This window comes from Acromyrmex echinatior, chromosome 6 (assembly GCF_024713525.1).
Source record: "Acromyrmex echinatior isolate Ae372 chromosome 6, ASM2471352v2, whole genome shotgun sequence".
In the NCBI taxonomy this organism is placed as follows: Eukaryota; Metazoa; Arthropoda; class Insecta; order Hymenoptera; family Formicidae; genus Acromyrmex; species Acromyrmex echinatior.
The window spans coordinates 16,295,448-16,323,427 of NC_141857.1; the positions used below are offsets into that span (position 1 = coordinate 16,295,448).

Sequence of the window (27,980 nt, forward strand, 5' to 3'; positions counted from 1 at the left end):
TAAAATTAAAGATGACACTTCCTGCTATAAATTCCCGTCAATATGCTTTCCTCCCCCAAGTGTATTCTGAACCTTGATCAATTGAAAGAGCAAGAAATAGGTCCCACGATCTAATTAACGAACCTATCCACCAATCAATGCGTGGTTAATCAGGACAGATTACTATAAAAATTCCGGGTCCGTGGGATTCAGCGATCTTTTTCCTAAATTTTCTCTGGGCACAACACGTAGCTCCCCAAAGTTACTTTTATTAGATCTACCAGCAAGACTGAGAAAACTCAAACTCAAAATCAGTGCGAAAAAAATTCTCGTACTTGGCCACATAGATTTAAAGACTTAGAATCAGTGAGAAAGAAATTCTATTAAATTCGTGTACTTGGCCACCGAAATTTAAAGATTTAAAGTTAGTGTTCGAGGAAGTCATCAAGCTCGGACACTTGATCGCAACCTCATCTATAATCCAGCAGAATCCGCCGACAAGGTCCCATCTTGTTTTACCGAGTAATACCAATCAACAGTAACATCAATCAGTAGTAAGTCTGCATTTCGCTATTCTCCGGCCTCCCTCACTTTTCTTACACTATTTTATTTTATTATTTTTTTTCTTTTTTCCTTTTCGAGTTCTTTCATAATAGAAAATAAAGAACCATATTACAGTGCGTTCTTGCAATAATTCTGTTCCCCGTCATCATCACCTCACGGAGGTTGTTCGTCCCCAACCGGTCGCTCGTGTCCGTCTGCTTATAACTTCAACGTCCAAAGAAAATCAAGCCGAACCCCATCGAATCATCTCACCTCAGCTTATGCCAGAAACAGAAATATCGTATTCTCTCTCTTCGCACATTCTTGAGGACCTTATAAGTACTCTCCTTTCCGATGATCTCTCTCCCATTTCCTCCCCCTATCCACCAATCCCTCTTACTGACATTGTTCTTATCATCATGATTATATTTCTCCTGATTCAGTCTCCTTCCTTTTTCATAATATTGATGAATTGATTTATCACATACTCTTTACACTAGTATGCTATAATAACAGAGTAGTAGTATGTACCGTACGTAGAAGAAACCGACTATCTTTTTCGATCCTTATATCTTCTCTCATCCCACTCTCCTTGATTATACTGCTCCCCTATGAACCTCCTTTTTTTTAACCCTCTTTCCTCTCTCTTCTGCCCGCACGCACGCACGCATACATATTTACAAACGCAGAACTAAAGAAATTACGTTAATGAAAAAATGTATCAACAAAAAGTTTTAATTATATTATATAATATAGGACCGTATATGTGATAACACAAACTGTAGAAATCAAAGCCTTAAACGGTCTAGCTGTATCTTAATGTTTGCATGATTCTTATATGAATTTATATATTATACTACGTATGTAGTTCCCAGAAATGCGCGCCGAAATGAGTTTTCGGTCTTGAAACGTTAACTCTATTAAACTACTGCAGTAATATCACGAATTAAATTGACCAGCAATTTAACAAATTTTTTATGCTTATTTGCATCTTCTAAACGATCTTAATAATGTTGAATGATATTAAAATCTATAAATAATTAATTCTTATTACGAAAAATATTACCTTGGCCAGGAGTCGAATCCGGATCTCTTGCATTCCGTGCGAGTGTCCTAAGCTGATTTAATTATATTATTATTATAAACTTTAACGCTATTATTTTTTAATACTATTGTTTGTTAAAAACAACCTCTCCTTGTATTTATTTTAAATTTCTTCCGCGATTGCACTTCGCCCTTTCCCCGGTTTTGGGTTAAGTTTCGCCGAGGCATACGGATGTACTGGCATATTTGGTGTTAAAGTGTGCCCTTGTGATATACTGACTCTTTGAGCCCTTTAAATTAAAAGTACGTTCGACTTATGAGCCCGCTTGCGGAACACGAGTTGAGGTTTCCACTTCATCCTCCATTCGACCTCCAACTCATTAGAAACCTCAGGACGAAGCGAAGTGCCTCCCCTCGGTCCTTCCCCATAATTCCCGGGCGGTCCAGAGCCTAAACACGGCCAAATCTAAGAATTCGATTCCTGTTGCGTTTAACCCCTCAGCTCCATACCGAGTTTGGACGTAACACGACTTTCGGGGGCTTATAACTTCCACACGAAGCAACTTCCATTCATGATGAAAAAATTACATGGTGTGTTCAGTTTGCAAGTGTCTCTCTCTAAAATTAGCACTCTGTCGTTTCTCTGGTTCTCGTTCCGCAAGGCCTATATATCTGTGAAATGCGAAACATGGGGCGATATTCATAGTTCGTTTTTATTTTAAAACCGTTTTAAATAATTATAATGTCTTAAGATGTTAATACAGTCCTCGGATTGACTTACATCTAAAGATTTACTTAAGACAGTCTTAAATGTAAGAATCAAATATAATTACCGATCTGTTTCGCATCATGAAGTTGGTACTGAATCTTTCCTTGTACAAGAAAAGATTCCATTCAAGAAAACTTCCATTCTTCTAACAAATTTAGAAATCACTCGTTCCCATTGATGCACGTAGATCGAGTAACCATTAAAATACTTTGTTTCTTATAAAACACATCACTTCGATACGTTTACGCTCAGCGTACAGCTATTCATTAACTTGAAGAAAACGAAGTATTTCAATGATTACTCAAAAAATTTATTACTGTACCTCTATCAGTTAAGTATCTGTTTTACTACCGATGGTCCATTTTAGCTATTATCAATTAATCATTCGGTGACCGAAAATCACTCGAAGAAAGATCATAATCACACGCCGCGTTTATTCGACGATAGCATGCACTCGATTTTAATAGAGAATCTGTTAGTTAATTATTATAAATCACTGCCGATTAATTATTCGTCGACTGAATATCACTCGAAGAAAAAAAGCACACGATTGTTTACTACACACACGACGCGTTCATTCAACGATAGTAAGCAGCTGCTCGATTTTATTGGTTATGTTTGTACTAGCGCTGTCAAAACACGGATCTCAGTCAGAATCGAATCGATATCGGTTCGATATCGTTCGACGTCGAAAGCATCAAATCGACATCGAATTGATCAATATCAAAAAATCAATATCAGAATATTTCATGTTATGTTGTATAATTGATTTTTCTGACATTGATTTTTCTTCCAAACAGAGTAATGCTTCTTAAGTAGTATTACATGAAACGTAATGTAATTCTGATAGTGTTGCGTCCGCGGTGAATAATTATTAAATCTTTTACAAAATAAGTTATTTGACTCCGGCTTTTTGCGTGATTTTTGCTCAAGTAATCATCAAAGACATTATCAACATATCTAAAATAAGTAGAAACCCGAAATTCTAAAGAATTTAACATTCTTTCTTCTAAATCCTCCATCAATGTCAGATATGATAGGGAAAAGGAGAGAACCCATAGATCATGTGTCAAATGTTTATTTGTAAATAATCCCATTAAAAGTAAAATATGTCGATTTGACCGCATTAATAAATTCATTATTTGGTGTGTTCAAAGAATCAATTTATTAATGCAGTCAAATTTGTCTTAATATCGACATATTTTGCTTTTAATAGGATCATTTACAAAACATTTGGTACACCTATAGGTTCTCCCCTTTCTCCTATCATATCTGACATTGTGATGGAGGAGTTAGAAGAAAGAGTATTAAATTCTTTAGAATTTCGGATTTCTACTTATTTTAAATATGTTGATGATGTCTTTATAATCGCACCTTAAGATAAGGTCACTCAAATTTTAAATTCATTTAATAAACAGCATGATAGACTCAAATTCACTATTGATTAATATAAGAAAGACCATTGCTTGAATTTTATGGATCAATATCGGTTATCAATAAAGATAATACTATTATTTTATATTGGTTATATTACTATAAAAAGACATTCTTGGCAGGTATTATTCTATTCGAATCGTCTTACATGCCATAAGATTGAAATTATACATAGTTTAGTTGATAGAACGATCTTATTGTCAAATCCTACATTCTAATAAAAACATAGAATAATAGAGATTTTGAAGGATAACGGTTATCCTTTAGGAATGATTTTCAATTATATTAACAAAAGAATTAAAAGTTTGGCTTGTAAAAAATCCACAATGGTAAATAACACTGCATAGATTACGTTGACACTGATGGAGTTTTAAGAAAGTTAATGATTTTCTTATATATAAGATCTATTTCCAGTAAAATTACTAAGTCTATTATTAAATCCAAAAATATGATTGGCTAGGTACTTAAATAAGCTTAATAAATTTATCAAAATTCATAAAGACAAATACCAATATGACAAAAATAATAACGTGAAAATATATAAAGTAAATTATAATGTGCGATGCATCGTATATTAGCCAAACGAAAATATAATTACAGATAAGGATTAAAGAACATCACAATAATATAAAATTAGACCAGTCTAAATACTCAGTAATCTCGAAACATATCACGGATACTAATCATAACTTTAATTAGGAAAAAGTTAGTATTCTTGATTTTAAAAAGAATTATTGTAAAAGAAATATTTCAGAAATGATACATATTAAAGAACAAAAAAATAGTTTAAATTTAATGAAAGATAGTGAGTTATTGGATAACTCTTATTTTAACATACTTGACGATATATATGAACATAAATTGTTACAGTTTTGAACAAATTTGTTTTTACATTCGATTTTATTGATTTACTTTTATTTGATCTATACATTACATCAGTCAATTTTCAAATGAGTGATAGTCAATATCTAATTTTTAATGTACTTGACCGGATTTCTGAGTGAGAGTTTTAATTACAGTATTTTATATAAATTAACGTTATTATTAAAGTTATTATTTGATTCTGTACTTTTTATTCACACTAATAATATATTATTTTAATACATCTACTCGTTCTACAGAATATCATAAAATACTCGTAACTACTGAATTCTCAAATCGTTTGATACAAGTCTGCGACAAACTGAATTCTCGATTTCAACCGAGGAATTAGGGAAAACTATTTTATCGAGAGACATAATGTAATCTACTATTGACTGAAGTATTAAAAATCTTCTTATCTTATTGTATTCTATCGTAATACTTTTTAATTGACATTTAAATGTCTTTTTAAAAGACATTTAAATTTTTATATATTGACATTTCACCACTGATGGTTTTTTTAATTTTCATTGTATTTGTTATTTATTTGGTTTGTTAATTTAATATTGTAGTTCTGCGTTTTAACACTGAAGAATACTTTGTAAGCCGAAACTTTATGTAGAATATTATTTAGTATTTATATTTTTATGTTAATTATATTAATTTAAAGTTATTCTAATTATAAGCTCGAAAAAAGCCACGACACTGTTTAATTTTTTAAAAAATATACGAGCATTTTTACTCTAATTTTAAGAATCTTTATTTTAGACCGCATATGTGAGAAACATAATCAATACTAGAAATTTAAAATGCCTATTACGGTTGAAGCTGGATCTTCATTGCTTTAAATAATTCAATCTTGAATCACTAATATACACCATATATGTACTGGCATTTACAGGATATTCCGTTTTAATCGATGACCTCAAATATCTTTTGAACAATGTATTTTAAGGAAAAAAGTTTCAGACAAAAGTTTTGAGATTTTGAGGGGTACATAAGACGGTGCCATTGGTTTGATCTTGGATGACGTCAAGATCAGATCAAGGTCACTTTGAATTTTTTAATTCCGCATTTTTTATTACGTATTTTTGTAGCTTATCTCGAGAGCTTTTCAAAACACTATAATTAAATTCATTTTCATTAAGTACTTTTCGAGTTATAAGGCTTGCAAGTCACAGCACCGCCGGCATTAGCATTATCCAAAGTATTTGATCGACAGTTAAAATCTCTTAAATATTGTTCAGGATCATGACCTGGATAATATTTGTTAAGATCAAGATCATTGCAGATTATTTCATTTTTATTTTTGCACTAAAAATTCATTTTTATATAAAAATGAAAATAAGAGATACAACCTCCAATGACTTTGAACTTGACAAGTGTTATTTAGAACATGATTCTGAATAACATTTAAGAGGTTTTAACCGTTGGTCGGGCACCTTGCGTAATGCCTGCGGTATTGTAACTTGCAAGCCTTATAACTCGAAAAGTACTTAATAAAAATGAACTTAATTACAGTGTTTTAGAAAGCTCTTGAGGTAAACAACAAAAATACTAAATGAAAAATGGGGAGTTCCGTTAAAAAAATTCAAAGTATCCTTGCCCTGATCTCGACAACACCATCCAAATCAAACCAATGGCATCATCTTATGTTCCCTTCAAAGTCCCAAAACTTTTGTCTGAAACATTTTTTCTTAAAATGCACTATTCAAGAGATGTTTGAGGTGATCGATTAAAATGGGTAACCCTGAATACCATATTGATATACATTTAAATTTTTAAATATCTACATTTAAATATATATATGTAAATATGTATGAAAATACATATATGTATGTATATATACATGTATATAAAAATATATGTTTTTAAACTTTTTGTGTCCGACACGCAACTTTTTAGTATTGATATTTAATTTTTGATGTCAATAATATCCAAAATTTTGGAATCAACACATAATCGTTTGGTGTCGACACTGAAATTTTGGGTATCGACACTATAAGTTAGGTGTCGACACTGTAACTTTGAGCTTTCACACTCAAATGTCGGTGTCCACACCATAAATGTAAACGTCAACACGGAAAAATCAGTGTCGACATTGAAAATTTAACAAAATCGAAAATTGAGTGTAAACACCCAAAGTGTGTAAATTCCGAATTTTTAGATATTTTTTTGTAAGGATATCAAAAAGTTAAATATTCTAATAAATATCGTGGTCACGAAGAAGAATGTAACTTTGAGTACTCGGTGCATCGCCAAGATTGATGATTATATTCAATCAGATGGAAAATTATTGCTACGTAGTATAAATAATGTCTTAGTTTTAAAAGACTTGAAAAACTGGAAAAGATATGGACAGTAAGAGTCAAGCGCAGAAGACGTCGCGCAAATAATATGAAGTGTGAAACTGCTTTATTCACTAAACGCGCTTATATGTTTTGACTCACTTTTGAGCCCTCCTCAGAGACAACACAAATTAATGTAAATAAATTGTAAATTACCCTATCATGGCTCCCCTACCTCAAGAATTTAAATGCCAGAATTATACCCCAAAAAAGCGAAAAAAAAGAAAAAAGAAAAATGAACAAAAATAAGGAAATGATGGAAATATCGGAATAGAGAATATGAAAAATTAATTTATCAAAAAACTTTAATATTATAATTAATTATCCCGAAAATATGCTCACCCTGATCACAAATCACAAACTATATCGCAAACATTACTATGAATTATTCAAAAACCGGTTCTTGATATTTTGGCCAGTATCAGACACAGTGAGTCATTTTTAGTTTTAGTTAGTATTATTCAAAATTACAAATGGAAAAATGTAACATTAAAACGCTAATCAATTTCATGAAAATGAAAGTTGGAAAGTAATCAAAAATTATACCAGAAACTCATTACTGCATAGAAACGACACTGACTAACTAGACAACTCTAGCCTTTATAGCTTGTCAATGAGCGGGAGGTAGGCGTTAGGAAGCTCCTCCATATTTGTTTGCAAATTGAGTCCGTGCGTCTGTCTTCTGATGAATATCATCTCCGAAATTAATATCTTCCTGTAGTGAGACTCCTCGTCCAGTATTGTAACGTTATCACAATAAAAATCATGACTCTTTTGTAACCGAGGCTCCGTTATGACATTACAAATAGAGGTGTTCCATCGGATGTGGTTCTTATGCTCCGTGATTCTTGACCTCAGCTGTCTACACGTCTGTGCACCCACATAACTTATTTTTGGGATAATTAATTATAATCTTAAAGTTTTTTTGATAAATTATTTTCATATTCTCTATTCCGATATTTCCATATTTCCTTATTTTCATTCATTTTTCTTCTTTTTTCTTTTTCTTTCATTCTTTTTGGATTTAAATTCTCGAGGGAGGGGAGCTCACCATGACAGGATAATTTTTATTTACAATTTATTTATGTTAGTTTGTATTGTCTCTGAGGAGGGCTCAAAAGTGAGCCGAAACATGCGCGTTTTAGTGAATAAAGAAGTTTCATACTTCATAGATATACTATTTGCGCGATGTCTTCTGCGCTTGACTCTTACTGCCCATATCCTTTCCAGTTCTTCGATTTCCAGTTCTTTGATTTATAAGGAGTCTTGGTTTGATTTGTTATCAGATTTAAAAGACTTGAAATGTAATTTGTTTTTGATTCGACGACTCGAGAATGTAGGCTTCAAAATAACATTCAAAAGAGTCATAGTGATAATTGTACGGCATGACATAAATTTTGCAACAGTAGTGCATATGGGTAAGCTGTACAAACTCTATTTCATAACAATAAGACAGTTTTATGGCGCAAACAAGATATTCTGATACAAATATGATAATTAAAAATATATTATATGTTTTTGTTATATATTTAGCCCATAACATAATTATGTAAATTAAATGTAATTGAGTTACATCCATGTACCATTCTATGAATGAGATAATAAATATAAAATACATTTACATCACTAAATCATAATGGAAAAAGATGTAAATAATACATGTTTTGGTTACATTTACAGAAATGTATAGCCTGTAACAGTTATATCACTAAAATTACGAAATTATATTTTCCTAGAAAATTATTGTAGAATAACTGTTTAGTTTTGATTTATCTATACTTAGAAATGTAAACATGAGCTTCCTTTATATGAAGCTCGTGGTTATGAACGAAATTAAAAGTAATGAATGATTTAACTGAAAATTAAATTACAGTAAGAAAATTAAGTTACTTAAATGAAATGAACATGTACATTAAATTTATGAAATTTAATGTACTTTGAATAAAATTTTATGAATTTTATGAAAATTTTATTATGTACATTAAATTTCATAAATTTTTATGAAAAATACATTAAATTTTATGTACATGTACACAAATATACTTTTAGTTATACCATAAATACATTAAATTTAATGTAATGTCATGAAATTAAATTCAAATTGTGTAATTTAAAAGTTAATAAAATTTAAGAATATTTCTAACAATGTAGGGATTTGATTGCACGAAGCACGATGTTGAGAATAAAGAGAGTCGTTTATTATACACAGCAAAAATTAACTGTTAAGTTAACAAAGATTTCGTACACGCGGTACACAACACGCTCGCTTGCTTGTTTTCTACTGTGCTTCCCTTCTCTCCTCTCTTCCATCGCCGGACTCCGAATCCGTTCGAGCATTCCCGAATATTTCGCGCACGCATCGCGATCTCCCTACGCCTAATCGCGTTCAAGTAATATTACATAAAAAAATAAACCTATCTACACAAACAAATAATGAAGGAAAGTTACGCTCTCTTTCTTATTCCACTTACCCTACATTACATCACTATGATGATAATTTCATAAATTATACATCACTTTTTCAGTATTTGAGTATTTCAGTATTATATATAATTATATTTCTTTTTACATATTGAGAGAGTAATTTTGTTATATAAACAAATCAAGGGACAACAAATATGATAAATTGATAAGAAAACGAATGATTAATAATATTGCAAATTATTTCTCATTCATCAATATAACAAATAATCAAAATAATCAGTATCGCTAGCAAATAAAGTGTATCCAAAAGTTATATATAGTTTGCTTCTATTATGCTATCAATTAAATATTTTTATGCAGTAAGATGATAATATATTCGATTGTCGATTTTTCCTTTATAGATATAAAAATATAAAGAATTTAACATGGGTAGATCATTATCATTTCCTAGCTAACAATAAGTGAATAAATACCAGCGTATTATTTCGTTTCCATATAATCTCCTTAAATATTAATAATATTAAATTGTCAGCAAAATACGAAATTAATATAGGAATGATATAAACAATAGGGAGTATAAGTAACGTTGGCAATGATTCGATCACAAGCATGCGATTAGCTCAGCGTAAATGTTATTAAGCTACCGTTCTAGAGATCGTGGATTTAAATCTTGCGATGCGTTTTTCAATAATTAATTATTTACTGTTTTGTATACCTATTATTGTCTTATTAACTATAATTAATTATAGTTAATAAGACAATAATAGGTATACAAAACAGTAAATAATAAATTGAACTAGAAAAATAAAAGAAAATAACTACAAAAAATTATTTTTTCGTTAAGATATAACTGTAATCTTTTTATTACAGAAAAAAATAGTTTTCATTTAAGAAAATTTTTTTATTACGCATTAAAAATATATTTCTTTCATTTAAAAAAAATTGCAAAACTATATAAACTATTTTTTTAATTCTAACAAGAAATAATCAAAAAATTTCTTCAAATCAAAGAAATCGAATCAATGTCAATAAGTAACAAATAAATAATAATTTCACTCATTTATGATGTTACAGTGACAAATTTTACATTGCATAAACATTACATATGCATTTCATCTCAATACATAATTGTTATATATCAACACTCTCACCGTTTCGTATTTAAATCACTATGTAAATATATCACTGTTATGTAACTATTATAGATAAAATGGGTTACGATACATTTAAGAACATTCTTCGCAAAATCACATAACTTTTGATAGAACTGTTATGATTCAAAAACTTAAGATTATGTATGAGTTATATATTTAAGATATATTTGCTTGGTCTCTCTCTTCTGGGACGAATGAAATTTTTTCTTGAGATGAAGCCAAAGGAAGCAGTGAATTTTCCAGCAATAAAGAAACAACACATCTAAACTCAGACGAAGCAAACGAGAGAAGAAACCGCCTACTCAATATAATGACTGTTATACATACAATATAATCGAAAGAAGCAGATGAACTGTGCATTAAATGCTGAAAAATACGCTCAAGGAATTCCAATAAGATTGGCTGAAGCAAAGAAGACTGGCCATCAGACTGGCCAAAATAATAGGAAGCTACTTTATTGTTAGATGAACTGAAATGACTTGGAAAAGGACTCAACTTGAATTTTGACTTAACATTTAAGAGGAAATCTGTGCAGAATAAATGGATTTTTTGTGTCAAGCTTGATTCAGAAGGTAATGTGGAAAGATATAAGGTACGTCTAATAGCAAAAGGTTATTCTCAAACAAAGAAACTTGATTATAATGTGACATATGCACCAGTTGCCAAGTTAACTATCTTTCGAGTGCCAGTTGCCAAGCTAACTATTTTTTGAGTGCTGTTGACTTTCGCAAATTAGGAGAAATTATATATCTATTAAATGGACATCAAGACAACTTTTTAAACAGACAACTGGAAGAAGACATTTTTATGTTGCAGCTGGAAGAATTCGAGAAAGGAAGTAATGTTTGCAAGCTAAATAAAGCTTTGTATGGTGGGAAGCAATCACCAAGTATGTGGAATGAAAGTTTTCATTAGTTCATTGTTGGTCTCGGTTTTAAGCGATGTTAAAGTGACTACTATTTATACACTCGAATCGAGAAATCTATGAAGTTATTTCTTCTGTTATACTATATAGATGATGTGATCATTCTTAGCAATGATCTGGAAAAGATTCACTTGATAAAAAGCAAAGAGTTTATCGCAGGAGTTTGAAATGACAGAACTCGGAGAGATTAAGATATTCTCTCTTAAGATATTTTCTCGGAATGGAATGAGACATCGAAAAAGAAATAATAAAAATCAAACAGAAGTAATATATGGAAAAAGTTTTAAATGACAAAGTTTGAAATGTCAAGCTGCAAGTTCTCATCCACTCCAATGTAAAAGTGAAACTCAGACTAGGTGAAAGCAATACATTAAGGAAACCATACAAAGGACAGATAAGATGCATGATATATGTGACATTTACAACGAGACCAGATTTGTGTGTAACAACAAATTATTTTAGCAGATTTCAAAAATCTGCCTTTACCTTTACGAGTAAGCATTTTCTATGCTAATCGTATACATTATATCGTTACATTATATCCGCGAAACAACCAATCTTGAACTGAAATATTCTTTGGAAGGAAATTCTTCTCAACTAATCGCAAATCTACAAGTGGCTACGTATTCAAGCTGTATATGTCACGGAAACAATGAACTGTTAGTCTATCGTCCACTGAAGCGGAATACATCGCTTTAAATTATGCAGCTTGTGAGAAAATGGAACCTGTGAAAATGGCTATGGAACCTGTTTGTGGAACTTGGTCAAATAAGAGAAGGCCATTACCGTCTACGAGAACAATCAAGTATGTATCAAGATCTCAGAAGAATCGAGAGAACATAAATGAATGAAACATATTGATGTAAAATATAACTTTATCCATAAAGTGATCGCGACGGGTTTCTTTCAGGTTAAATATCTGTCATAATCGGATCAACTGGCGGGTATTATGACTAATAAGGAGAAACTCACATACGTATTTTACGAATTATAATTAATTTTTGCGTGCACTTTATTCTGAGACACCAAAAAATAGTCCCTGTAGAGCAGTAAATTATATCTCTGCGTATTTTTCGAGAAAAATGTGATTTTAGGTCACGATGGATTGCTTTGAAACCTGGAGGATAGATACCCTGGTAGAAATCTCATTAGCGCCACAATACCTTGTCAATGCTTTACTATCCCATAACTATTTGAAAAATCCGATATGGTCCATAAAAAACGGCAGTCTTGTGCTTGATTTAAACCTGATATGGAAATGCATTCCCTGATAAAAAAATTTCTGAATTTTTCCAAAAATTTCTCTGAAAAAGTCTGAAAAATTTTTTGAAAATGTCCGTATTTTCAGACAAATTGCAGAACTTTTCAAAGAATTTTTCAATATAATTTTAGATATCTGTCAGAATATTGCAGTGTGATTTTTAAAGATTTTCAATGCGGTACTTAAAAAAAAATTCGTATTTTAAAACTTATAAATTTTATTTTTTTATTTAACAGAAGTTGTTTCATACAGGATGTATAATGATTTTATCTAAAATTATTTTTAAAAACACACCTACCTAGTGGGATTCGAACCTGGGATCTCTTGATTAGGAGTTTTCTACATTACGTGTTACACCACTTCTTCTATTTATTGAAAGTGTGTTATTCATTATCTATTTAAGTTTCAAAGACATCATTGAATTCCTGTGAAATTCAGGGACTTTCAGACTCTTGAAAATAATTTTCAAAGGAATCCTCTAAAAGCTTTTAAAAAATGAGATACTATTAAAATTCTATCTTCAGAGATATCATTGAATTCCTGAATTTCAACAAAATTCAAGGACTTTTAAATAGTCGAAAATAATTTTTACAGAATTTGTTGAAACTCTAAAAAGTGAAACGCTATGAAAATTATATTTGCAGAGACATCACTGAATTTCCGAGTTTCAGGGAAATTTTGATACTTTCAGACTTTTAGAAGTGATTTTCAAAAAATTCGCTGAAAGTCTGTGAAAAATGAAAAATTGTGAAGATTCTATCTTTAGAGACATTATTGAATTCCCGAATTTCAACGGAATTCTGAAATTTTCAGACGCTTGGAAATAATTTTCAGAGAAATCGCTAATAATCTCTTCAGAAATTCCTTCAGAAAGTCTCTGAAAGTGATTAAAAATTCCTGAAAACCTTGTCAGACATTTGCAGCGAAATTTTCAGAGACATTTTTTCATTAGGGTTGGCAGTAAAACTTATTAAATAGTCTAAGCCCATAATAGATCCAGATCCGCGCTTCACATAAAAATATAACCACAGCGCTTGTTCGCACTGCAGTATTTCGTGGCTGTGACAGATTTTCTAACCTGAATAATCGTAAACTTTTATGATGAGTATCTCAAAGCCTAATTCCATTGATTTTTTACATGGCAGGGACTAAATTGAATTGTTATCCTTTTTTTCTTGTTAAATCCTTATTTTATGCTAAAAATCAATAAAATTAGGCTTACTTAACGTAGTCTCAAAACGAAGAAATCTAGCAGATAAAAGCGTCATTCTGTCCTACGAGCCTGAGATATTAATCTTATGATTATTTAGGTTAGCAAATCACAGCCTAGTGCTGATCAATATCGTGCCGCTTCTGAGAACAATCGCTTTTCGACGGGAAGAACAATAAGGATGGGATAGATTGGAGAAAGAAAACACTAGAAAACAAATAGCACAGTCAAAGCCGATCACACTTATCCTCAAAAATAAAACATGCAACACACAGATCGTAGCGAGACGAAACATGCTCGTCACGGTCGGACGATCTCTTGAGGCTGAGGTCGCTTTGTCATTATTATTTTCTAATTAAGTTAATAAATACCAGCGTTATTTCGTTTTCATATAATCTCTTCAAATATTAATAATATTAAACTGTCAACAGAAATATGAAATTAAGTATGATTACAGTAGGACGTATAAGCAATGTTAGCAATGATTCATGACACAAGCGTGTGATTAATTCAGCGTAAGTATATTAGATTACCATTCTAGGGACATAAGTCAAATTTTGCCAGCGATGTAATGCGTTTTTCAATAATTAATTATAATTAATAAAACAGAATATAGATATGTAAAACAGTAAATAAATAAATTGAATTGGAAAAATAAAAAGTAATAATAAAAAAGAAATTATTTTTTTCGTTAAGATATAATCGTAATCGCTTTATTACATAAAAAAATTGTTTTCATTTAAGGAGATTTTTTATTACATATAAAAAATATGTTTCTATTATTTAAAAAAAAGTTATAAAATACTATATAGACTATTTTTTTAATTTTGATAGAAAGGAACAACCAAAAATTTGATTTTTCAGATAATCGAGTTGATGTCGATCTCACTATTATTTTTTAATTTTTAATATACCATGTATTATTATTAATATACGCTAGGCTTGATGGCTGGGTGCAGAACAAGGATCCCACGCCCGGTCTGGTATACCCGGAGCGTGAGACTTGGCCTTCGATAAGGTGGGCTCCATTCTAAGGACAACTGATTAATAGCTGCACAAGGGCACTCTCCCTGCAATGGAAAAGAGTGATGCTGATCTTTTTACGAAAAGAGGACCCTACCCTTTTACTGGCCGACGGGGACTTTATCGGCTTACAGGCCGATATGCCTGTTGGACGAAGCGGGCAAGCTCTTCGAGCGTGTCATAGTAGAACGCCTTATCCGGCATTTGCACCAGAAAAGCCCGGATCTATCGCACGGACAATATGAATTCCGGGAGGGCAAATCAACCATCCGGCAGATCCGTGGTGGCGGAGAAGAGGGTGGCGATAGCAGTGTTACTCGATATCGTGAACGCATTCAACATCTTCTCCTGGAGCCGGTAATCATGGCGTATCATAAGGTATCTGAATACCTACCCGCCGTCGTGACGGATTACTTCCGAAGCAGAATACTAGAGTTCTAAAATAGTAACGGACTCTAGTATAGCAGGAGAATATCGTGCGATATCGATCCTGAAAGCACTCCTATGCAATTTTTTTGTACGACGTCATCTTCCGCTTCGCTCTTTCCCACAGTTGTAACGTGATAACACGCTAGTTATGGCTGGGAGCACAATTGGGGAGAATCGCTGACTACTGCAAATATTACAGTGACCTGTGTGATGCACGTGTTACATCTGGATAACTGAGGAAGGGGGGAGGGGAGATAAACTAAGAAAAGAGAGGGGGAAGGTTCGAAGTGCGAGGTAAGCGGAATCTTGGTTCCTAACGAAATTATTTAATTTACGCGTGAGTCTAATCGGTTTTAAGCATCCATGACCCTTTCGGAATTTTATCAGTGGCGAGTCATTATAATGCCGTACATTGGCAGTGATGTCGCTCTAGCTTCTGCGAAGATCGTCATCACGTAAAATCCGTATGAAAGGAGCAGAGGAAAAGAGGGAAAAAACGGTGAGATGAAACTAGAGAAAATAATAACGAACTATGATCTATTCTTATTTCACTATTTTTATTTTTACACTGCAGGCCAAAGTGACTCGCGGCAGGGCTCTTCCCGAGGCGGAGCCGCGTGAGGATCCGCGTGGGCAAATGTGTCAGGAGGGGGGAGTCCCTGGACCGGGAGCGGCACGCAGGTGATAACCGGGATCGGGAAATCCCTTAAGCGCAGGAGCGGAAAACTTTGCGGTGGGCTCCGCAGGGAACTTGGTTTCCGGGAACCCAAAAATCACCGGGTCGAATTCCCCGTGGGCATGGTATGCCTTTATCAATCTCCTGAGTTGGCGTTGCCACCCTTCATATCTAGACCTGCCCATCTATATATGCTTTAAGAAGAAGAGGAAAAAAAGGAGTAATTGATAGCTAGTGATCTACTACCCTACGCGAGGGAGGTATGGGGTAAAAAAGAGATGGTGTAATAAACGAGCGACACGCGGCTCTTCAAGTGGAGGCGGCAGGGACCCTATTGGAGGGTGCTAAGCGCAGCCGAGAGAAGCGCGCGGTAAGGGAGAGGATGCATTCGATACCCAGTTGTTGGTCGCGAAGTGCGCGATTAAGGCTGGGATAGATTCTGAGCACGGCCTTGCTAGGGCGCTCTGAATCGAAAAAAAAAACGGGAATCGAATAACGCCCCATGCCGGGCGCGAAACGCATTAAGATCTGAGGAGAACTTCTATCTTATTTTCGCAAGCTATTCTAGCACGATCATCGTTGGATTTACGACAACCCTTTTTCGCTATGGAGTTGAGATTAAACATCAATAATTATGAGCTGAGATTATATTATTTGAACAGGTTTATTGCTAGTAGAGAAAAGACAACACGGAACCTTAATGTTCACAGATTCGGTTTTTATATTTAACAACAATTTGCAGATTTGTAAACCTCCAGCGAGTCTCCATAACATACTACAATGAATAATGGAATTGAATGAAAACTGAAGAGTTTTTTTGAATACCAGATTGATTATTGAAGAACTGATTCTTATTTTCGATGTATACTGTAAAGCAACCTTTTCCGGCATATTCCTTAATTTCTATTCACACCATCCACTTTGTCATAAAAGAAGTGTAATTTATGGAGTTGTGGATAAGATTTTTCGTTTGTGTCATCCGAAGTTCCAACAAAACAATTTGTTTGACGCTATTAATACTTTTTTACAGAATGAATATCCTCTACATTTTATTTTCTCGATTACTATTCATAATAGAATTAAATATCATATTAACAATATTAATAGTTTAAATAATAACAATGATGACACAGAAAGATTTTTTCCATATGTCAATATAATATTTGAAAGATTCACACCTATCGTTAATAAGTTTAATTGTAAATTGGCTTTTTATCATTCCTAACACATTAAAAAATTTCATAAAGAGAGAAAAGGATGAGTTGGAACATTTTCATAATCAAAATGTAGTCTACAGAATATCTTGTGAGGATTGTAATGTTAGTTATGTTCGTCAGACAAAAAGACAGTTAAAGACTAGACTGCATGAATATGTTTCAAATATTAATATAAGTTCAAAATCTCCCTCAGTGATTTCCAACCACCGTATTGAGGAAAATCACAACTTTAAATAGGATAAAGTGGACATATTAGATATAGATATAGAGACTTTATATTAGATATAGAGTCTTCATATAATAAAAGGTTAATATCTGAAATGGTCCATATTAAAAAACAGAAACATGGAATAAACAGACAAAATAACACAGAATCTTTGTTTGAATTGTATTCTAACATTATATATTCTCTTTTTCTCTTCTAATATCTTCTTTTCTTTTTCTCTCCGTTTTTCCATTCTCGATAAATGTCTTCCTTCTCGACATTGCGTTATCTGACATCATGGAAGTTAGATATTCGTTATTTTTGCAAATTTGCTTCAATTAAAATACCAATATATTGTACCACGATATGGATTACCATCTATCTGCGTTTTTTCTCTCTTTTTATTAATGGACTCTCAACATATTTACTGATATTACTGACAAGAATATTGTTTTATGACTACTTTAATTTTCGATAAAAATGACTCGCAGAGTATTATACGAAATGAAGCATACGGGATTAAAAATTATAATAAGTTTTAAGTAATATCATGTATATTTTTGGTTTATAATGTTTAAAATATATAATTACGACAACATTAAAAATAACTCGATCAGAATCAAAACGTTTGTTTTTGTCAATTGTAATTGTTATATGAATTTTATTATTTAATTTAAATTAGTTTTTTGCTACATTACTGATTTTTTTACTAATGTAAATCATCTAATGATTTACTAATGTAAATCAGTCAACAAGTTCACGTTCTTCATTTGTACTGTTGATGGTCCCATAGTCGCCTCTACTGGAGAAATATTTTTCGTATAACGTAGTTTTAGAAACATGAAACATTATTTTTCTTATTGAAACTCCTCTATTTATGTATTTTGTCTAATGCTTTGCTAATATTTTCTTGTGAATACTCCTTTCTTTTTTCTTTTGGCATATTTAATAATCTACAAATTATACAGAATCAATTTTTGACTAATTTCAATTAGTTATTTTTAAACATTATAAAAAAAAAAGAATAATATTTAGGTACGATAATTTATAAAGATAATTTCTAATTACAACACAATAATACTATAAACGTAAAATAGTACTCATAAATATTAATAATTTATTAAATTGTCAACAAATAAGAATTATAGATTACTTACAATTAAGTTACTAACATGTTAAAATATCTTGAATGAATATTATTTACAAGTACATAAGGACAGCCCTCAGTTAGCTGGTATCAGTAACCGGACATTAAAATATTTATATATAAAACTGATTTAAACAAAAAAAATGATGTAGAATATATTCAAAAGATAATTTTTATATTGAAAAATCAAGATTATTCAAGACATTATCTTCAAAAAAAAGTTAAGAAGATCTTTATTAGCGCTACAAAAATCTCATACGTTCTTAATAAAACAATTAAGGATAGAGTCAATTATTCCGTATAACATACTTCAGTTAATTGTTAATTAGATTTATTCAATAAAATATTGCACAACGACTCTAAATTTTTGACTTATAAAAACTAATATATCAATGATTTATTAAAAATGTTCATTTTATGTGTTTATAAATAAAATGTGTATATAAATAAAATGTTATGTGTTTATAATTCATAATAACTGTTTCTTTAATGAATAGTCGGAAATTGAGATATGTCCGGCCACTGAAACATTTACTTATTTCCATTCGTATTGTTGTCACTACCTCCTGCTTTTGACTTATCGACTCGCAATCCAAATTTTTGCCAGATAATATTTTGAATATAGTTTTTGCGATCAGCCATTAGTTTTTTATTTTCATTACCTGTAATTTGCTAGTTTTTATAGTGAATCTCTAGGAAATATGCAAACAACAATCTAGAAATCTAATCCATGCGTGAAGGGAAAAGATACCATAACTTAAAGATTTCAAATTTGAGGTAAAATTTCCATAATTCTTATTAGACAGATCATTGAAATTTTTGGGCGTCGCATGATAAATAGAACATGATTGCATTGCGTATTGTAATTACGTTTAATACTTTGCCATCAGTTAAAGGTGTAAAGAAAACTTTATAGTAATATATGATAAGAACCGGAAAAAATTACAAGAGGTTTATCTATTTCATTTTCAATCACCTGTTTTTGCTGCAAGATAACGTGTTTAGATTCCATTATATTTGACCACAACTAAATTTGACGACAAAATCGAGGTTAGGTTATTGAGAACTTCTGTTATTTTATTAGGTGTTGGAATTAATTCGTAGCGTTTTTTAATGAAAGAATGTTATTTATTTCACATGAGCATTAAAAAATACATTAATGAAAGTACTTCCCATCACTTGTAAAACGCTACGAATTAATTCCAACACCTAATATAATATAACTTTATGTTCAGAGTTTAAGCGTAAAGGGATGAGTGAATAGTCGTGAAGATGTTCTCATTGTCGTTTTCATCTTTAGCTTCATTATTGAACGTATTGCTGCTAAGCGGAACGGCCTATACTGCCATCAAAATCCCAAGAGCATGTTAGAGTTCAGTATATTGCATTCATAGCAAGAAATATCAATATTTGATCATAATTTCAAATGGAACGATGTGAAAATTCTAGACTGCGAATCTTTTTATAATAAGAGATTGGTGTCTGAAATTATTCATATTAAAAGACAGAAACAGGGTCTTAATAGACAAAATGATACCGAATCTTTACCTGAAACCTACTCACAGATCATCCAATCTCTTTCTCCTTCTTAATTGTTTTCCTTCCTTATCCATCTTTTCTCTCCTTACTTTCTCTTCCCTCTATTTTATTTTCTCCTTATTATGTCCCCCTTCCTTTTTTAGTTTTCAACCTTCCTGTCTTTATATGTCATATTTCATTTTATCTCTTAGCTTCCTAGAGAGATGATCAATTTTGATTCCCATCGCATTGTCTAATCGATAATACACCATTTTGACACACATACTAAGGTATTTATTCTTAATTTATTTGTTCTAAACTCATTATACATATACAATAAATGACGGTACTTTACTCATTCTTTATCAACATTAATAATTCTTTTGTACATGTCTTATAATATCAAAAATAATTTTCGCCTCTTTCTATTAATTTAATTTTATTAATTGCGATTTGTTTTGTACCTTTCTTTTTATTATTTGCGACTCGATTGTACTTTTCTTATTATTTTTATTTATTCCGTTCGTTAATTTATTATTACAATTTGTACTTGCTAACAAAAACATGTTCATCTTTTTGCACACGCAGAGTTCGGAGAAACACATTGGTGTCAACTACAATCGTTTGTTTGGATTTCTCTCAATTTGGAGCGAGTTTTATAGTTGATTGCGTCCGTATGAATTTTATTTAATTTCTATATATTTTATCTATGTTATATCCATTTTTATCTTGTCGTCAGATTGAAAATGATCCAACAGGGATCGAAACGTTTGTTTTTTGTTCACTTACTGACTGTCAAATTATATTTTACGTTTTTTAATTTCATGACATTTTTTATTTCATTTTTTAACCGTTTAATGCAGATTATTAATTTGTGTTGATTGTTTTAGACTCGTAGCCCTTTATTTTTTTTATTTATTTAAATTTATTGAGCCTTATTACTTTTATAATTCAAGAAATACTTCTTCTTGCATCTTAACTATTCTTTTAGCAGTATGATTTAAAAGAGCTTGAAGAGGAACTTAAGCTACAAAATAATCGATTTTTTTGGAGGTCTAAGCTGTAATTTTGCTTTACGGATTTCATTATACGAAGACCATGTATCTGCGCCACACATTTTTTGTTCTAAGTATAGATGGCTATATGTCGATTTTGTTAAACTGTGATCTAACAAAAATACTAGAGCCTCTAAGGGAGACTTTCCTTTTAAAATGTTAACTCCAACTATTTTTTAGGTGCTTCTGAATTATTTACCAGTTCATCAAGAACTTTCAGATCCTTGTCTTTTGACTTATTTGCTGTATAAAAAGAAGTCATCACCAATTTTTGAGTGTGTTGATTACTAATTATATATAGCAGCTATACGTATTCATTTTGACCGCAAAGATTTATCTTCAAATGAGAAGGTCGACCTGAACTTGAACTGCTTCTTTCTTTATCACAGCTTAAATGAGGGATTTCGAAATCATAATTAAGCCATGCAGCTATCTTATTCAAATCTAGCTTATTCTGGTTGCAGCTTGTAGTTTTACGTCTCAAATAAAGACACGAAATTACTTTTCTTAGCTTCAATAGTGATTCGCGCTCCACATTAGAAATTAGAATATTTAATTTCTGAACAATGTAATCGACAGTCGATTCAATACTTTCTTTTTTCGGGATCAACTCAAGGATTTCTTGTTTAATAAATTTTGGTACTTTTTAACGAGAGTATGTAAACTTATAATAAATAAGACATTTGAAAATAACAATTATACAGGACACGAGAATTATAAGTTTAATAATATCAGTGAATCATTAAAACCTGAATATAGATCTGAAATAAAATCTTTTAATAGTATTTGAAATTATATTATGTATCGTCTATACATATAAGTAGAGCGTTTACATTTAAGGTTTGCATTTATGCATGATTACTAGGCACGCAAAGAACTGTTGCTTTGTTTATATTGAATAGACTACGCGGTAGCCGCTTATCACTATCTCATTTTAGTAAGCACTTTTAGGCGCACGCCTAGTAATCGTACTCGAACGTAAATTTTCTTTGAAAAAAATAAAAACAAAGAGCAAAATTGAGCATGTCAAGTTCAAAGTACATACATTCTATTAAACCACAGTGAGCCAGACGACCCAAAATCTTGGCCAAAAATCAAATACAGAATTTAAAGAAAAGGCATTATTAATCGTTTTGTAGATAGTTCAGAATATTTAAGAACTGATTTTTACATGTTTAGCAATTAATATCATTGTATGGCATTTTAAATTTAGAAGATCACATAAAATCTGTGTTAAGTAGTATAATAGATTAACTAATGTATTTTTAAATAATATCTTAATATAAAGTTTTTTATTGATAATTTTGTGTTAATAAATGTTGAAAGACCATGAAATAAGTTAAATAGTATTTAAAAAATACATAGGTTTAATATGTTCAGTACAATTTATTTATCCGTAAATTGATATTTTTATGTATCCTCGTTGTCGATTCTTGACACAACTAAACTTCACATCCAAATAAGAAAAATAAAATATCATTTTGTTTGCACAGTGAGACAAAACGCCAAATAACTGAATATTTAGAATAGCGGTATCAATTTTTCTTATAATTACAAACAAAACTATGAAAAGAAGCTCGTAAGAATCAATCAATAAAATATATATATAAAAGTCAATTAGAACCGAAACCAGCTGTTCGGGACACATAAATGTTTTTATTTTCATGTGAAAAACAATACAAAATAATAAACGTTTCAACCTTTCTTTTTAAGTCCTTATCAATATAAAACCTTACACTAAATATAAGTAACCTATTCAAGAATGTAATTAAAGTCGGTGTAATTATCTATTTAAGGTGGTGAAATACGACAAACTCGCACGTTCTCTCTTATCCAAATGCCAATTTTGAAATAAAAATGGTATATATTATATTGATAAGAACTTAAAAAGAAGAGTTGAAATGTTTATTATTTCATTATTATTTTTCACAGGAGAATAAAGACATGTGCACCCGAACAGCTGGTTTCGGCTCTGATTTGGTTTTTTTAATATATATTTTTCTTCTAGAGAAATGAAAATCAGAATTCAAGGGCTTTTGGAGTCGCTAATTTTATACCTAAAGTTAATATGGCAATATTAAAAATGCCGAATCTAATATGGCGGATTGAAAATCAGAGCTTAATTTGATTTGTGTAGATTCGATTTATCCTTTCCATAAAGGATCGAATCCATAAATTATTTGATTAATAAATGGATCGAACCTTTATCAATTAATAGATCAATTAGCTCAAAAAGCATACTAATGTTTTAAAAATATATTTAAAACGTATATGTCGGACGTTTTGGACATATTAAAAACATCCAGATTAGATCTATGAATATTTTAAAAACATTTTAAAGACATACGAGGGCAAATCAATAAGTACCCGCGTTAGTAATGAAGACGCAAGCTTTTCACAAAATTTTTTTTTCATCTTTTTATTTTTTAACATAATCCTCTTTTAGGAGGATACACTTTTCTCAACGCTTCTGCCATTTTTTTAATCCCTCAGAAAAATACGATTTGTCGAACTCTGCAAAATAGGTCTCTGTTTCGGCGATGACCTCCTCATTCGACGTAAATTTCTTCCCATCGAGCCATTTTTTCAAGTCACAGGGGGCTAAATCCGGAGAGTACGGTGGATGTGGCAGCAATTTATAGCGCAATTCGATCATGCTTTGAAATTGATAACCGCATCCGCTTGTTGTCCATCGTGAGCAATCGCGGCATCAATCGGGGCAATAGCTTTTTCATTCCCAAGTTATCATGCAAAATATTGAATGCCGTTCCGTACGCCTACGGCCTCTGCTACTTCACTCACTTTCGTTTGGCGATCAGCGAGAATCATGTCGTGTCAGAGAATCACTCAGCGAGAACTTTTTCAACGATTTCCTTAGTAACCACGTCTGCTGGACTGCCTGAGCGCTCCTCAAAAACAGACGAATGACCACGTTTGAATTCGTTGAACCAATATCTGATAGTTATCATAAATGGTGAAGAGTTTCCGTAGACAGCATCTAACTTCGTTTTTATTTCTTCGTACATTTTTCCATCCAAAAATAAGAAACGAATTACGGATCGATATTACTCTTTTTCCATTGTATCGGAAAACATCAAACACGCTCACTACGAATTGTTGTCAAATCAAGACTATTGCATGAATCACTCTGAAATTTTGTATGGCGTCGTTTGAAAGATGGTAGTACACGATGATAATGCCAACTTGCATCAGCAACGTCGCCTGTCTTGAAACACGGGTACTTATTGATTTGCTCTCGTACAGTGTTATCATTTTGGACTTCTTAAAAATGTCCATTTTTAGAACGCAATGAACTAAAACTGGACTAAATTAATATATTAAACAAATTTTAAACCACAATCGAGACAAAATGATTTTTATATGAGTATTATTATTGATTAATATCTTATTCCAGCATCATATAATTATGATTAAAAAAGAAATATTTTCCCCTGAACGTTTTTCGAGAATTAATTTCATAGTGCTTTGAAACGATCACCCATCCAGTTACATATACGCCATCCACTATTCTTGATTTCTGAAATCGTATGGGAACCGCTGCACACTTGGATGATCCACGAACATCAATATAATCATGGATGTTATGATACATCTGTTCAATATGGTCCTGATAGAAATTTATGCAATTCAACTGAACATCCAGTCAGTTACTATCTAATATTTAATCTTAATGTTATAATGACTTTTTAGGTTAGGAAATCATATGCTGTACTTTCACAATACCAATATATCGTCTTCGACTAGAGATCTCCACAGTCTCTCTCCTGTCGATAATAGTACGCTGTATTAATACGATATGCGTAATGTACCATGATGTACGTAAATAATATGCAATACAGTTGTTATGTATTCTATGGATAGTAAAGTCGATTTTTTTCTGTCTGTAACTGCCGACCTATACAGGTTGGTACGTTCGCATGGCGCCACGTACGTAAATAATATGCAATACAGTTGTTATGTATCCTATGGATAGTAAAGTCGATTTTTTTCTGTCTATAACTGCCGACCTATACAGTTTAGGTTGGTACGTTCGCATGGCGCCAGAGGGCTTCGCGCTCCCCTTCGTTATCGCTTAACTGCTTCCGCACGTATTTTGTATCTTGCGTACTGAGCTCAAGATTATGTGAGCCAAATGTATTCAATTTATTTTCTTACGGAATGTGTTATTCATTGCACCAACCAAGTAGCGGATATCTATATCTTGGTATCCCATTGTCGTGATATTCAACAGCAGAAACCTTAAGGGTGGAAACCACAGTAGAGCACGAAAAAGTAAGTATATTTTCGGGAATTTTTTTTGGCTCAATGAAATGATCAATCAAAAATTTGTAAAATAAGCATTATAATATTATGAATGAAGTACAAATAAGAATTTTTTCATACATTTTTGGTACAAAAATGGCGGCTGTGCCGCACTTGTCGGATGGCGCCTATTTTTGAAGGAGGGACCATGGGCGGACATCTAGAGTCCTTAATTTTTGACCTGGAACAAAAAATGACAGTTTTTTAGGTTCTATATATCAATAGCTATGGAAGTACGTAGGATTTTTTCGATATATTAATTTTTCGCAAAATGGTGCACGTTTTAAGGAAAACTTGCAAATTTAACAAAAAAAACGCCATAAAATTGTTGATAAAAAAAACCATGTAATATAAAAAAAAACCCTACGCACTTCCATAGAGAAAGGTATTCTGAATATATTGTCAAAATTTGAAACCGATCGGTAAAGATTTATTCGAGTTATGTGTCCGCCCAGTTTAAAAAAAGTGTTTTTCGAGAAAAACGCGTTTAAAGTTTTAAGTACTGTAAAATCATATAATATTTTTATATACCTCTAATCTGCGATGCCTGCGCCATACAATTGGCCTTCTTCATCTATCTCCTGCTCTTGTTTGGCCTTTCGAATTGTTTTCAGATCGATGCGGGCCTGTTTTGCGCCCTCACTCAAAGATCGTTCCGCTTTCTGTATGCGTTTCTCATCCAAGTCCATGCATAGTTCGTGACTTTTTGGGCCAATTTTCATGCTCATGACCTGGATTATATGTAAAATTGATATTAATCCGTCATTAAAAACACGCGAAGCGATGTTCGTAGCAATGTCGATGATTATTTTGCCGGAATTCATAGTTTTCGGAGCCATCGCCCACACTGTCGAGTTGAAGCTCTCATTGCTGTTTTGAGTGAAACCCCCGATGCAACGAGTGAGAAGATCATCCGTAGTGAGTTGTTCGTAAACTGGCTTAATTGCTTCATAAACTATATCAGACATTAGTGATTTGTGCGTATAGGTAACCAAAGTGTTAGAAGATTTCGCCCTTTGCCACGAGCACCATGAATTTTCTCCAGTCGGGCAATCGTCGCGTTGGTTATCCGTAGATATTTTGTGAAGTAATGTAGCCCATATAGCTGTCTTCATTTTTTCGACTGATTCGCAATTTCTACGAATAGCTAACCCGAAATATATTGACAGTTCGTCGATCAGTTTGCCTGTCAATTTCCCTTTTCCTCCCAAGCCTTTTGTGCGTTTCTTTAAATTACGTGATACCTATAGGCATTCTTAAGCACGCTTGAGTCAATTATTAATAAAGAGAGTGCATCTACATCGAATAATAAGGTCAATCATTTGCTCGCAAATTAACTATAAGTTGTGCTGCATCAGTAACTTCAAAATGTAATTTTTGTGATAAGAATCATTTCATTTATTTTTTCAATCTTTCTTAAAATTACCTATATCCCGCAGAATAGAGGAGATGAAAAAGTGCAATTTATGTATAAATTATCTCCAATCTAAGAGTTATACGGCTGCGCAATGCACATGCAAGACTTGTAGTTTGAAGCACAACACGCTTTTGCATTTAGATAAGAACAGTTCAAAGAATGCGACAGATGTTCAACAACAAGTCAGTTCTTCTGAAATTGCCACTTCACAAACTATGATTACTCATAACGTGAGCAACATTAAGCAAATTATGTTATACTATCGACTGCAGTGGTTAATGCATTTGACTCAGCAGGAAATAAGACTTCTTGCACAGCATTATTGGACAACGGTTCTTAAGCAAATTTGATTACACGTGAATTTCTATCTTAGTTAAGTTTAAAAATTAGGTAGCAAAACATATCTATAGTTGGAATAAACCAAATGATGAATAATGCAAAGGACATAGTCACTATTAAAATTCAGTCTCACATAAACAATTTCTAATTAACTGTTGAATGTATAGTAACGAAAAAATTACTGATTCAGTTCCTATGATGCATTTAAACAAACAAGCTATGAATATACTAAAAAACATTAGACTTGTCGATCCTCAGTTTAATGTACCTTCAGCGGTTTAATTGTTGCTCGGAGCTGATATATTTTGGCGGATTTTGTGCATCGGTCAAATAAAATCATCTGTCAATAATCCAACAAAAAATAAATTTTGGTTGGATATTGGCAGGCTCCATCAATAACACATACTTGAAAGGTGGTGCCAGGGCCTTGATAAATAGTTGTTCAATAATCCCTGATACGTCAAATAGTGATCTTGAACGAAATTGTTAATAACGAAATTGATTGAGATTTTGATCACAATATTTCAAGTCAAAACGTTTGGTCACCGAGTGACCATGCGAGTGAGTGCGAGGAACATTTTTTGCGAACTATTAAACAAAACAGCGTATATTTATTGTTACATTGCCAATCAAGACCGCACACGCTCAATAGCTCGATGAATCCAAAAATATAGCTCTC

General features: G+C 32.0%; 2 protein-coding genes and 1 long non-coding RNA gene across 15 annotated transcripts in view; 1 reads left to right on the forward strand and 2 right to left on the reverse strand.

The window, feature by feature from the left end:
* Positions 1-27,879, reverse strand: part of LOC147909597 (uncharacterized) — a 36,167-nt gene extending 8,288 nt beyond the window's left edge. Inside the window, exons 1-3 of one of the 6 annotated variants that reach the window (XR_015545536.1) lie at positions 26,077-27,879; positions 24,967-25,726; positions 23,615-24,850 (exon numbers count right to left, since the gene is read on the reverse strand). Coding sequence is in view for 1 of the 6 variants with exons in the window: in XM_087407453.1 (XP_087263579.1) it covers positions 26,079-26,660 (582 nt within the window). In the remaining 5 variants the exon portion in view is untranslated. Of the gene's footprint in view, positions 1-23,614; positions 25,727-26,076 lie in introns of those variants that run through there. The other 5 variants (XR_015545537.1, XR_015545538.1, XR_015545535.1 and 2 more) reach the window with 5 other exon arrangements.
* Positions 1-27,980, reverse strand: part of CCHa1 (neuropeptide CCHamide 1) — a 260,158-nt gene that overhangs the window by 53,115 nt on the left and 179,063 nt on the right. The window lies entirely within an intron of this gene.
* LOC147909598 (uncharacterized) lies at positions 11,799-17,665 on the forward strand. 2 transcript variants are annotated; one of them, XR_015545543.1, is made up of 4 exons: positions 11,807-14,467; positions 14,893-15,698; positions 15,792-15,903; positions 15,979-17,665. It is a non-coding gene; the product is annotated as an uncharacterized LOC147909598 (long non-coding RNA). The 2 variants fall into 2 exon arrangements; XR_015545542.1 differs by having other exon boundaries at positions 11,799-15,698.